Raw genomic sequence first — 12,633 nt, 5'->3', positions numbered from 1 at the left:
TTAGACTTTCATGCCATCTGCCATTTATGCCCTGGTACTTAATTGAGTAGGGGGAGGGGAAATGTGATTACCTACTGGAGACGGAACGGGATACTGTATTACTGAGTTGAATATTGGGAATCTAGTAGTGAGAATGGATTCTTGAGTGACTAAGTGTTGATTTTGCGAAATTCAACGGAAGCTTCTCCCCTACGTGTCTACAGTTCCATGTTCACGAGCAGAGTCTTCAGCCATGGAATGAATTGCATTTTATATCAGAAGGTATTAGCAATCAAAAGACTGCAGGCCAAAGCTTAGAACAATTGATTACGAAAGAGAGTGGTTAATATTCAGTTTGTGATGAAAGTAAAAGATTGGTTACAGAGGCAGCATTCAAATTGGTTTGGCAGCTATGGGGTGAAATCTACAAAGTGGTAGAGGCTGGATGGATTCAGTGCCAAGAGTTCTGGGGAGAGGGCAGCAGGACCCAGCGAGACATAGGTGGCTGAATCAGATTAGGGTGGAAAGTTGGGCTATAAACAGCTGCTTCTGCCAGCAGCTTGGCTTGATGGAGGAATTGGAGAAGCAAAGAGGCAGAAGCAGGGTACGAAAGAGGAAGCTGGAGGGCAGAGAGTATCTCTCTTACAGCAAAGGCAGGGGGGGAGAAGTTTTCTTCTTTAGGGAACAATAACTATAAAGCCCTTTAGGTCTGTGATGGGGAAGTGAGGACTAGCAGAGTCCCACAGGTCTCCAAAGCCTGATGTTATACACGGCTTCTGCAGTTGAAGGCAGCACTATTTCTGAATACTAGTTGCTGGAAACTGCAGCAAGCTTGGATCCTGTTTGCAGGTTTCCTGCAGGCATCTGGTTGGCTAAGGTGGGAACAGGATTTGGGGCCACATGAGCCATTGGCTTGATCCAGCAGGCTCTTCTTATGTTCTTAGAGGATTGTAACATGAGACAACAGGCTGTGCTTTCCTCTGGTCTTTAATTAAACTGAATACAAAATGACAAAAAGATGGAGGCGGGGAGAGAACTGGGAAAGGAGGCAGGGAGAGGAGCCATGTGGACTTGGGGTGGAGTGATCCCATGAAGACTGATGTTTTTGGGGAAAGAACCTCCCTGCGGGAGAGAATAATGGACTCATGGAATTGTAGAGTTGTAAGGCAATGCAGGACTTGCAGCTAAAACATCCATGACAGATTGCCACCCAGCCTCTGCTTAAAGACCTCCCCATGAAGGAGAGTCCACAACCTCCTGAGGGAGACCGTTCTATTGTCGAACAACTCTTACTGTCAGAAAGTTCTTCCTGGGAGGTTTATACTAAATGAAGAGTGACGAAATACTAGATTCATTAGATAAGATATTCACGTTTCCAACCACAGTGCAGAGGTATGTGGTGTACAGACAGATTGCAGTGTGCATATATTTGCATTGGGTCATGTCAGTGAGTGTTGATCTGCCATGGGCACGGAGCTTCTTCCACCAGGGCTTTGAGTAGGTCCAATCATGATGTAGGTTGGAGGTCAAGTAGAAAGAGAGGCACTTGTCTGTTCTGGAAGTCTCATGTGTGGGTGTGTGTTGAATATATACACATAGACATACACACATTGAAAATAGCCAGCAAGAGTCCACTGTTGATCTAAACTGAGGATACCCAGTACAAGCTTCAAGTTCAGCTTCTCTCTGAGTGCCTCATGTATCTGCATATTAGCACTTGAAAGGCATCAGGGAGATTTCTAACTAAGGCGCTATGGCCAAGCTTAAAAGGACAGTGAGTCTGAGTTCCTTGGTAGCAAGCCTGTAAAAATGTCATTTTCCTGAAAGTAAAAAAATACTAGCACCAGAAGTGTACCCAGGTGTGCAGATTAGGGTGCCCAGCTGTCACAGCCTGACATCTTTTCCCCCCAAATAATTCAGAACTGCTGATCTAGCTATGAGGCCACATTTCATAAGGCCTTGCAGGAGAGGTATACTTTTGTGGTGGTTTTTGCTGTTGTTAATAGAGTTCCTAGTACCAACTGTTAAAAACTGTGCAGGGCAAATGTACTTAACCCTACTGAAATGCTGTTGCAAATTGTAGACTGTAATTTAAAACTAAAACACACACACAGCTACTCTGAGTTTTCAAGAGCTGCTCTGAACTGAGAATAGTGTTTGCAGTTTTTCTAACATGTCTGTGCCAAAAGGCAATGGGAAGCAGCTTGACACCCACAAAAGGTTTCCTCTTATGAAACTGCAAACAATGTTTTATGGTAAGCAAAACCATAAGTATTTACAGACAGAAGGTAGACAGTCTGGGGGAGGCAGGAAGGAAGTATCAAAGCTGTGTTGTGGTGAATTTTTTGTACTTTCTTTCTGAATTGCTTCAGGGCACATATTTTCAAAGAAGGGTCATATATTTTAAGGATGGAGCGCTTTTAAGGGCAGAATTAGATGTTACAAGGTCAAACACAGCTCTAATGCTTTTTCTTCTTCTCTCGCAAATTGGACTCTAAAGCTAGCAAGGAGCCTGGCTTAGTAAGGAGTAGTAGTGTAGGGAGATGCATTAGGGGGAAACTATGGGTTCAAGAGCAGAGGACAGAATTATTATCCCCATGCATGCATTCCCATTGACTTAGCCAGCATGAGCATGCTTTGCCAAGATAATGTCCAGTTCTTCCCCAGTGGTTTAAATGTATGCCAATAAAGTTTCTCTTTGTTTTAGGAATCAAGGGACACACTATACTGCATCCAGTTTTATCCTGATAAAAACTTTAAACTAATAGTAAGTTCTATTAAGCTTTTATTTGTTCATTTCAAAATGCAAACATTCTGTTGATCTAGACTGCAATCGTAGCCTTATGGTGGCACTGTGGGTTAAACCACAGAGCCTAGGATTTGCTGATCAGAAGGTCGGCGGTTCGAATCCCTGCGACTGGGTGAGCTCCCGTTGTTTGGACCCTGCTCCTGCCAACCTAGCAGTTCGAAAGCACGTCAAAGTGCAAGTAGATAAATAGGTACCACTCCAGTGGGAAGGTAAACAGCGTTTCCATGCGCTGCTCTGGTTCGCCAGAAGCGGCTTAATCATGCAGGCCACATGACCCGGAAGCTGTATGCCGGCTCCCTCAGCCAGTAAAGCGAGATGAGCACCGCAACCCCAGAGTTGGCCACGACTGGACCTAATGGTCAGGGGTCCCTTTACCCTTTACCTTAAAGCCCATTAAAGTTCATCATTTTGATCTCTTAATTTTGCTGTCAGCTTTGCCATTTCTGCAGAGTCCATTACTTAGTGCCTTTCTGTTTTCCAACAGCTTGAAACACCTTTGGATATCAACTTGGATGACATAGGATTAAAGTGAGTTTGGGTGGAGTGCCTTCTAGCTGCTTTCCTCAGAGCTATTTAGAATTGAATAAAGCAATATCTCAGCTTCGTGTTCTGCTACACATACATCTCCACACTCCAAACCAGTTGTAAAATCATTTCCTGTCAGGAGATGTTGCCGTTGGGAAGCCGAATTTTAGAGGAGACCATTTGTGGGGTGCTTTTTTAGCGCTGTAGTGGCACACTATTCAATGTAGATAGTGATTGCAGATTTATTTCTGCTTCTTGATATCCCATATGTATTTATGAATTGGTTTTCTGTTTGGCAAGCCTAAAAGCAATCAGTGATTGTTTCATGCTGCAACAACTTAGTTCTTTTTTAATTTTCCTGCATATATACAAAGATGCAAGAATTGATGAAGATGACTCCATCTCCTGAAGATTTAATTCAGACATAATGGTGTCATTATGAGGAAGAGTCCAAGCAAAGCACTGAGTTCATGTGCTTAATAAAACACAACACGCTATGCCTTGTGGGAACCATGGCTTGCCAGCCGATCAGATTTCCAAACAATTATGAAATTGTATTTGGAATCCTAATTTAATGGTAAACTGTGGTTTGCACAAGCCACAGCCTGTCACATTTAGACAAAGCAGCAAACTATGGTTTGCTGCAGACTAGAAGCAGAAGCTTCCAGTCTCCTATTGTGTGCCAAGGGGAAGAAGACTCCCTGGAGCTTAGTCTCATAATGACAAATTTGTTTGAGGGCTGCCAGTGTCTAACTTAGGCTGCAGATTGATCTTGGCAAGGCTTCAAAGATGTCACTATTTTGAGTAAAGAAGCAAATTCATGTTTCTGTTCCTAGATCTGTGAATTTGGATTTTAACTGTTCTCAAGACCAAGAGATGATATCTAAACCTTTGAATATTCAAGTTTTTACCAGTGAAACAGGTAATGTATACATGAGACACAGACTTGTGAACCTAATTTACCCAAACCTTTGAGTTTTCCTTGCAGCTGAATTCTTTCTTACCTTTCACCATCATACAGTAAACTTATCCCCTTTAGGTATGTACTGTAGTTGGATACAAATGCCAGAAAACGTCATGCAGGAACCTAGCATTTGTTGTGAGAAACATGCCTATTTAAATTACTGTTCTTCTCTCCTTAAGTTGGGACACACTCTATTCTCTATCACTCCTTCCATGAAACTTCCTGAGAAGAGCATGTCTGCATCACAAATCATGTAAGGTACAAATGATATATTCACATCAGTACCTGAGCTCAAGAGTGGTGTAACGAAACAGCTCTTGCATTTCAAAGTAATATATTATGTGTACTTTACTGATCTGCTTTTTTATTTCTTTTGGTAACATGAAGGGTGTTTGATGATTACTGTGTTTTGCCTTGATACAGACATGAAAAGCAAACCTTTTTTCAGAGGTGTAATCATTCTGTCTCTCAACTGAATTCATTCCACTTCCACTACTAGCAGAAAATTTTACTAGAACTTCCAAAATCTAATACCAGTACTTCAGGTTTAAAGATGAACTTGTTTGATGACACACTATATTATGATATAATATATGAGCATATATGTCTTAGATCTTTGAGCTACAATTATCCAACATGCATAAAGGGTTTTTTTTAGGAAGCACCTCTGATATTCACACCTTAAGTGCACAATATCACATGTATTTGCCCTCTGAAGTGTTACAGGTGTGTGAGAGATGACTACAACACATTTTGGCAGTACAATCATACCTTGGATTGCAAACGTGATCCGTGCGGGAGGCATGTTCGCAACCCACAGCGTTCACAGTCTGAAGCACCGCGTGTGTGCATGCGTGTGACGCGATTTGGCGCTTCTGTGTATGCACATGGTGTCATTTTGTGTTTCTACGCATGCGCAAGCGTCGAAACCCAGAAGTAACCCATTCCAGTACTTACGGGTTCAGCAGGGTCCACAACCCGCAGTGTTCGTAACCCGAGGTATGACTGTACAGGAAGAAAACATGTGTTCTGCATCTGAACTCTTCTTCCATAGTGGGTAGGCTGGAAAAACTGAAATGTAATGTCCTCTGCAGCTTCCAGTATAATACAGCTGCAAGTGACTGTATGAAATACCGTATTTTTCTGTGTATAAGACTAGGTTTTTTCCCTTATACATGGGGGCGTCTTATAAACGGAAAAGTACGGTATTTAACAAGTTGCTTTTTTCAGGGAGTCTGAGAGAAGGAACAGCTGTTCCTCCCAGGAAGCTTGAATGTTACTAGAGCAAACAACAAAATGCGTAGTTCAGAGAGGAAAGGTTAGAGCTACCATGTTTTTGAGCATAAGGGGTCAAACTGTTTGAGATGTGTTTGAGATTTCCTTCCTTCAACTTCTAGGACTGAAAGAGTTTGGGGAACTGAAGAAATGGATCTAATCCAAGTACCATTCTGTTTTCTTTTAAGTCTGCAAAGGAAAAGTCATTCATATTGTTAACTAAACCACAACAGGCAGATGGCTCAGAGATATGCATGTAGCCATGGAAGTATCATTCCACGCTGGACTTTAATCACTTCATTTTTCTAATATTAAAGTGGACATTTTATAGTTGCAATTTCAGGTGGAACACACTTTCTTCTTCTTTTTCTAGGATGTCTCTGCATATGCTGTAACCTGGTTCCTGCTAGTCCTGAAGAAGTAACATACTCCGTGTCCTTTTTACATAAAGGTATGTCAATAGTGCACTCCTGTGCATGTCTACTTAGAAGTAAGCCCAACTGAGTTCAGTAAGGCTTCTCCAGGTATGCGTGGATAGGATGGCAGCCTAATGCATCTTGTCCAAACTTTGCTATTTGTATTCTAGAAGGCCTCATTCCGTTACAGGATTTGTATTTATTTTAATCTCTGTCCCTTCAAGCCTCCTTACCCCATTGATACTTGCTTTTGTTTCATATCCAAATTTTCAAAAGCAAATACGTCTAATTTCAATTATTTAATTTTGTAAAGAATAAAGTAGATAGTGAAAGCACCAAAGGAAAGAACTGTTTAATAAAACTGAATGGAAAATATCTTTTTGAATTCATTGTTTTTGTTGATGTAAAATACAAGAATTCAAATTCAAAAGTACTCTCTGCCCATCATAGAATTACAAATGTATGTAATTTGCCCATCATAGAATTTTGCATTGTCAACACAATCTAAGCTGTATTTTTACAACATTAATATTATGGTTTGCAAGAGGACTTTGGAATTTGCCTGCTTGAAATTTATTGTACTTATTTATTTAAACAAAGCTTTTTTGGGGTTTTGCTTAGTAAATTTTATTCAAGGCCTGCTCTTGGCTTCCTTGATTCATAAATGGGAACCACATTCCCCCAGACACGATTACCTGAATATCTGCACTTCAGTGAATAAACCAGAGGATTTTATCCAGTGCTGCACAAATGGAGTCTTATTTGCACAACAGAACTTCCCTTCTTTGCCTCTGCATTTGTGCTCCCAGTATCTCCTCTCGAGGGTCCCTCAACCCTCAGGAACAGATTTTGAGGGTGCAAGGGAGAGGGGCTGCAGGTGAGTTTTTGTGCAAGCAGAACAGCAACACCGGACACAACCCAAGAAGATTCAGTTAATAATAATTTCAGCTCAAAGTTGAACTTTGTGATGCAAGTGGAAGCAGAAGAGTTGGTTCTGTAATGTTACACACACTTATCTGAAACGACCAGGGAATTCAGTAGACCTCATTTCTTAGTAGATATGCATAGGCTCCAAAGCATTTAATCCACAACTTCCTCTGAGGCAGATTTCTGATGCTTCTAAGGGACGTGGGTGGCACTGTGGGTTAAACCACAGAGCCTAGGACTTCAGAAGGTCGGCGGTTCAAATCCCCGCGACGGGGTGAGCTCCCGTTGCTCGGTCCCTGCTTCTGCCAACCTAGCAGTTCGAAAACACGTCAAAGTGCAAGTAGATAAATAGGTACCGATCCAGCGGGAAGGTAAACGGCGTTTCCGTGTGCTGCTCTGGTTCGCCAGAAGCGGCTTAGTCATGCTGCCCACATGACCCAGAAGCTGTCTGAGGACAAACGCCGGCTCCCTCGGCCTATAGAGCGAGATGAGCACGCAACCCCAGAGTTGGTCACGACTGGACCTAATGGTCAGGGGTCCCTTTACCTTTACCTTTAAGAAGCTTCTAGCAAAGGGGTGGGTAACCTTTCAGGCTGTAGGGTTGTATCCGCACCACCACCGAACTCTCCCAATGACCATGCACACATGGGAAGCAGATCACTTCCTCTTCATATGGTGGTCTAGACCTGGTGATCACTCATCGGGTATCAGCCCGTCCCAGGGCTGTGTTCAGGAGTAACCTCTGTTGTGAGGTGAGGCAGTGGTGTCTTTCTAATGCTGAATTAAGATATTTTGGAGCTCTGGTACAGTTCTCAAACTAGGACCTCCCTCCCTTCCTAAAGGCACACATGAAATCAAGTACCACAAAGTAAGTCTTGTGGTTTCTTAAAGAATAACAAATTGATCATGGCATAAGTTTTCATGGACCAGAAGAAATACTCCTGAGCATGCGCATATGGGGCAATAGAGTTAGGCTCTCACATGACAAGTTTGTTGAATTACACCTTCTTCCACAACAGCATGCAGAGGTGTGCATGTTCACACACAGAGAGGCATATGTGCGACACTGGGAACGGCAGAGTGCAAATGAATGACAATTTCAAATTTAAGGTGGAAACCTAGCTGAGGTGGAACTTTCCAATTTATATTTTTCTATTATTTGTTCAGGAAAATTGACTTTGTGTCTGTGGTATACCAAAACACCCCCCTTAATACTTTGCAGGTTATAGTAAAACGTATACTATTACTCTGGAAAGAGGGGATTCCTCAGAAGTGAAAGATCTTACTTTTTTAAACCTTGGTAAGTTTCTAACTTCCTCTTTCTCCTTCAGTACTTCCCTTGATTACATACAATTATGATCAAAAATCCTTAAGTGGTTTTTTATTGTGAAAAGTGGAAATGTACATATTTTCCTTCCTTTGTCTCACATGAGTCCATTACGCTTTCCCAAGATGATTGCTAAATAAGCAAATCTTTCTGTATTGACCTTCATTTCGTTTGGCATTAGCAAGTAGCTTTAGTTGTCTACAGTCATGAGACCATAGCATGCTTTTCGGGGGAAATGAGAATAACCAGGCTGCTTATTTCCTGTGGCACGGCATGCATAAATCTTGCTGTCTTGTGTATTGTGCCTCTGAGACACAGGAGTGGTTTTTGCTGGCAAAGGAAACTAGGCTGGGAGTCATGTAGTTGGCACACATACAGGATACAAGTATTCTGGTTTTAATGAGAGAATACTTTAATGAACCACAGTTCAAGAAGGACACTGACAAACTGGAACGTGTCCAGAGGAGGGCAACCAAAATGGTCAAAGGCCTGGAAACGATGCCTTATGAGGAACGGCTAAGGGAGCTGGGCGTGTTTAGCCTGGAGAAGAGGAGGTTAAGGGGTGATATGATAGCCATGTTCAAATATATAAAAGGATGTCACATAGAGGAGGGAGAAAGGTTGTTTTCTGCTGCTCCAGAGAAGCGGAGACGGAGCAATGGATCCAAACTACAAGAAAGAAGATTCCACCTAAACATTAGGAAGAACTTCCTGACAGTAAGAGCTGTTTGACAGTGGAATTTGCTGCCAGGGAGTGTGGTGGAGTCTCCTTCTTTGGAGGTCTTTAAGCAGAGGCTTGACAACCTTATGTCAGGAGTGCTCTGATGGTGTTTCCTGCTTGGCAGGGGGTTGGACTCGATGGCCCTTGTGGTCTCTTCCAACTCTATGATTCTATGATTCTATGATTCTAATGAGATTAAACATACATAGAATATTGTTACAAAAGTTGGGAGCCTCCCTCTCTTTCTGCTGAGCAGCGGCAAGAGCCCATGGGGTTCCAGGCACTCACTTGGGGTCTATAGTCCTCTGGAGAATTGAGACATGGCAGAGGCTGTTATATCTTTAAAAAATATACAGTGGTACCTCTGGATATGCACACCTCTGGTTATGTATCCTTCAGGATGCGAATGCGGCGAACCCAGAAGTATTTTTCTGGGTTTTGGGTTTCGCCATGCGCACATGCACAGAAGCACTCTTCCGCGCACATACGCAGAACAGGCACCTCCAGTTGTGAATTCCTCCAGAACGGATCCCGTGCACAACCGGAGGCACCACTGTAGTTTATTCACCTATTCGCACGTTCAGGCTGTATGGATGGAGTCCAGATCTTAGAACATGGTTATTTCAAGAGGGGCTTGTATTATTATTATTATTATTAAATTGGTATACCACCCTATACCTGCAGCAGTGCAGTCATCTTTCAGCCAGCCTGCCCAAGATGGATTCCAGCCTTCTTCCTGCTGCTGCATCTTCCCAGAACCCCTTGCTGCCAGACACACAGTTACCCAAGCAACCTTCCAAACCCCTATCTCTGTTCACACCTGAAGGTGGGGGAAAGCAGTTCTCTTGCATTGCCAATGGCCCTCAATGGCCTTTCATTGTTTCTTAATGGCCCTAGCTTGGCCAAGTCGTTTTGCATAGGCTAGCCCAGGAATTCCTCTGCAGCTTGTATTCTCCCTGCAGATCCCTAATAACCAAAATCCTACCATTTATTAATTTCTAGGGTTTAGGGGGTCCCCCCTCCAAATCTATAACAATATTTTGAATACAATAGTTCTGAATAACTCATCTATCAAATAAACCTAAGCTGTAAGGATAATTAAGTGCTCAAAATTAAAAATTCTCTCCTGTTTCTCCCCCCAAACGTATGTATATCTGGTTGTTGTGAAAACAACTACAGACTATTATGTGGCTGTCTACTTACCTGGACACTTCCTGCATCTTCTCAATACTCGGCATCCTGACTTGATGTGCTATAACTTCTTTCTGACAGGTACAGTGGATTCTTTAACAGTTAGTTCTGCAGCAGCTTCTCTCAACAGAAAGTCCTTCTGTGTCCTTCAGGTGCCTCTACAGAAATGAAACCCACATGGACAATGCAAAATAGAAAGAACAATGAACTTTAAAAAAATTTAAAAGCAAAGCCTCAAGCTCTCTAACCAGTGTGTACTGTCATGCTCTTTCCCAGTTTTCTGCACTGGCTCTTTAATGATGAAATTTCGGGCAAATTGGCAAAGATGCCATTTACACCACTGTGTACTCAGTGCACAGACAGATTATGCCCTGAGGGCATCTTCCACCAGCATATCACCAGCATATTTTCACCATATATGCCTTGGAGATAAATGGGTGTTTGCACAGGAGAACATTATACACTGTGTGCTCTTGAGCAGGCCCCATTAATTTCAAAAAGGGGTTTGTATGAGAACTACAGAGTTTGACCTCGCAATAATTTGGAAGCAATGTCTGGGCGGAAATTGCTGAAATGTCCGTGAAAATTTAAACATATGGCAACCCGTGTTGGATTTTGGCGAATTTCCAAAACAAACAAACAAACAGAAAAAACAAAACAAAACTCAACAACTTTGACTAAGTTTCACTTTTTGAAATAAGGCAACCATAGCTTATTCCCAGATAGAATTGTGTCTAGAATTGCAGCCTCATTGTTTTATCTTCTCATTTTTACTGCACGCTTGCATGGTTCTAGTTTTTCTTTTACCTGCTCCCACCTACCAAATATAAAACAAAAACACGAATGTGATCCTACCTTTTCCTCTTCCAACTGTGAGACAAGCTAGGCAGTTTATGTGGGATATTTCCCCCCACTTTGAAAACATGACCCCATAGGAAGGTTTGAATGGGTTTATGACGACAGGGCATCTTTAAGTTTCTCTCTCCATGTTGACATCCTGACAAAAATTACCCCTCCCACCCCCCACAAAACTGCTGTACCCCCTGAGGGGGGGCTGTATTTGGGGGTTCTATGTCAGGTTTTAAATCCTTTTTCATTTGTTATTTGTTTGCCTGGACTTCTCTGTGAGTAAGCATGGGATATCAATTTAAGAAATAAATATGTAATACCAAGCCATATAGGGTGGGGTGGATGAGCATCCTCCATTGCCCCCCCTTCAAATCTGGTGAGCCTTTCATTAGTTTAATGTAAATACTGTTCATGTGTCATTGCTAGCTTTCTTTGATCACGTAGCACAGGAGCCACAGCTTTCGAAAGCTCTTAGAATAAAGGCAAACATGTGATGCGGGAGGTTCCTTTCCTGCCTTGATTCATGTTTTCAGTCACCTAAAGGCAAAAGCATTGCAGCCCTTCTGAGAAATGCCACCAGCCTTACTCACCTGAAAAGCACGCCATATATACCGGACATTAGTCATACACTGAAGCATGCAAAACGAAGGGTGAAAGTCACTGGTGTATTATAGGGCTTCTTCCTCATGGAAATTACACTGGGGCATGAGGGGATTTGTATATTTCAATGTGCCGTGTGAAATGTAAACTACTCTGCAACCCTGTGTTATTCAGGTGGGAATGCAAAAATTAATAGCTTGCACATGAACGCCCTCCTTTCCCCTCTCAAGTCGATGGTCTTGGATCGCAGCACAGGAAGCATATTTACCGTTGCTATAAACAGGCAGGCCTTGCTGCAGTTTTTGTGGAACAGCAAGTCGGATAACGACAGATTGGCAGCACTTCACTGTTTACTTCTGCATATTGGAAGCGCTAAGGAATTGGAAACCCAGGTGGGAAAAGGATTCATTTTTTTCATGCAGCACAAAGGTGGATGCCATTTTGTGTGTAAAACATAACAGCACAGTTTCTTTTATTAAGCAAATAGTTGCTAAGGCCATGTGTCCCAATACTGGCGTTAAAAATATGCTGCAATCTGAAAGCAGGAACCCATATATATGTAGGAATTTAATGCAGCTTCTACAGAAGTTTAGCTTCGCAAAGAGTTACAGTGGCTTGCAGCCCCCTAAAGTACAGTGGTGCCTCACAAGATGAAATTAATTCGTTCCACGAGTTGCTTCACCTTGCGATTTTTTCGTCTTGCGGAGCGCGGATTGCCCGGGTATTAACGGTTTTACGAAAAAGGAAGCAATTCCGCAAGACGTTTTCATCTTGCGAAGCAAGCCCATAGGGAAATTCGTCTTGCGAAGCACCTCGAAAAACGGAAAACCCTTTCGTCTAGCGAGTTTTTCGTCTTGCGAGGCATTCGTCTTGCGGGGCACCACTGTAGGTCAGAACAAAGCCACAATCTTGGGATGGACACAGTGGTAGAGAGTTGGGGAAAGTAGAAAACGTTCCAGAGATAATCTGCACTCATTGTATAAGTTTGCAAGCAAAAAATTAGACGACAGTAAGATTCAGATGATTTGGGGAGACTTGATGGATTCCCCC

At 42.5% G+C, this 12,633-nt stretch overlaps 1 protein-coding gene across 2 annotated transcripts in view; it reads left to right on the top strand.

Annotated features, from left to right (window-relative positions):
• Positions 1 to 12,633, top strand: part of GSAP (gamma-secretase activating protein) — a 52,266-nt gene that overhangs the window by 16,858 nt on the left and 22,775 nt on the right. For both annotated transcript variants that reach the window (XM_079993617.1, XM_079993618.1), the window contains exons 10-16: positions 2,687 to 2,746; positions 3,273 to 3,316; positions 4,150 to 4,235; positions 5,926 to 6,003; positions 8,118 to 8,195; positions 10,123 to 10,215; positions 11,758 to 11,975. In XM_079993617.1, the coding sequence (XP_079849743.1) occupies positions 2,687 to 2,746; positions 3,273 to 3,316; positions 4,150 to 4,235; positions 5,926 to 6,003; positions 8,118 to 8,195; positions 10,123 to 10,215; positions 11,758 to 11,975 (657 nt within the window). The remainder of the gene's footprint in view (positions 1 to 2,686; positions 2,747 to 3,272; positions 3,317 to 4,149; positions 4,236 to 5,925; positions 6,004 to 8,117; positions 8,196 to 10,122; positions 10,216 to 11,757; positions 11,976 to 12,633) is intronic.

This window comes from Podarcis cretensis (genome assembly GCF_951804945.1).
Source record: "Podarcis cretensis genome assembly, chromosome: 10".
NCBI classification, from domain to species: Eukaryota; Metazoa; Chordata; class Lepidosauria; order Squamata; family Lacertidae; genus Podarcis; species Podarcis cretensis.
The sequence above is the reverse complement of the archived record's forward strand: the minus strand, read 5'-3'. Positions and strand labels throughout refer to the sequence as shown.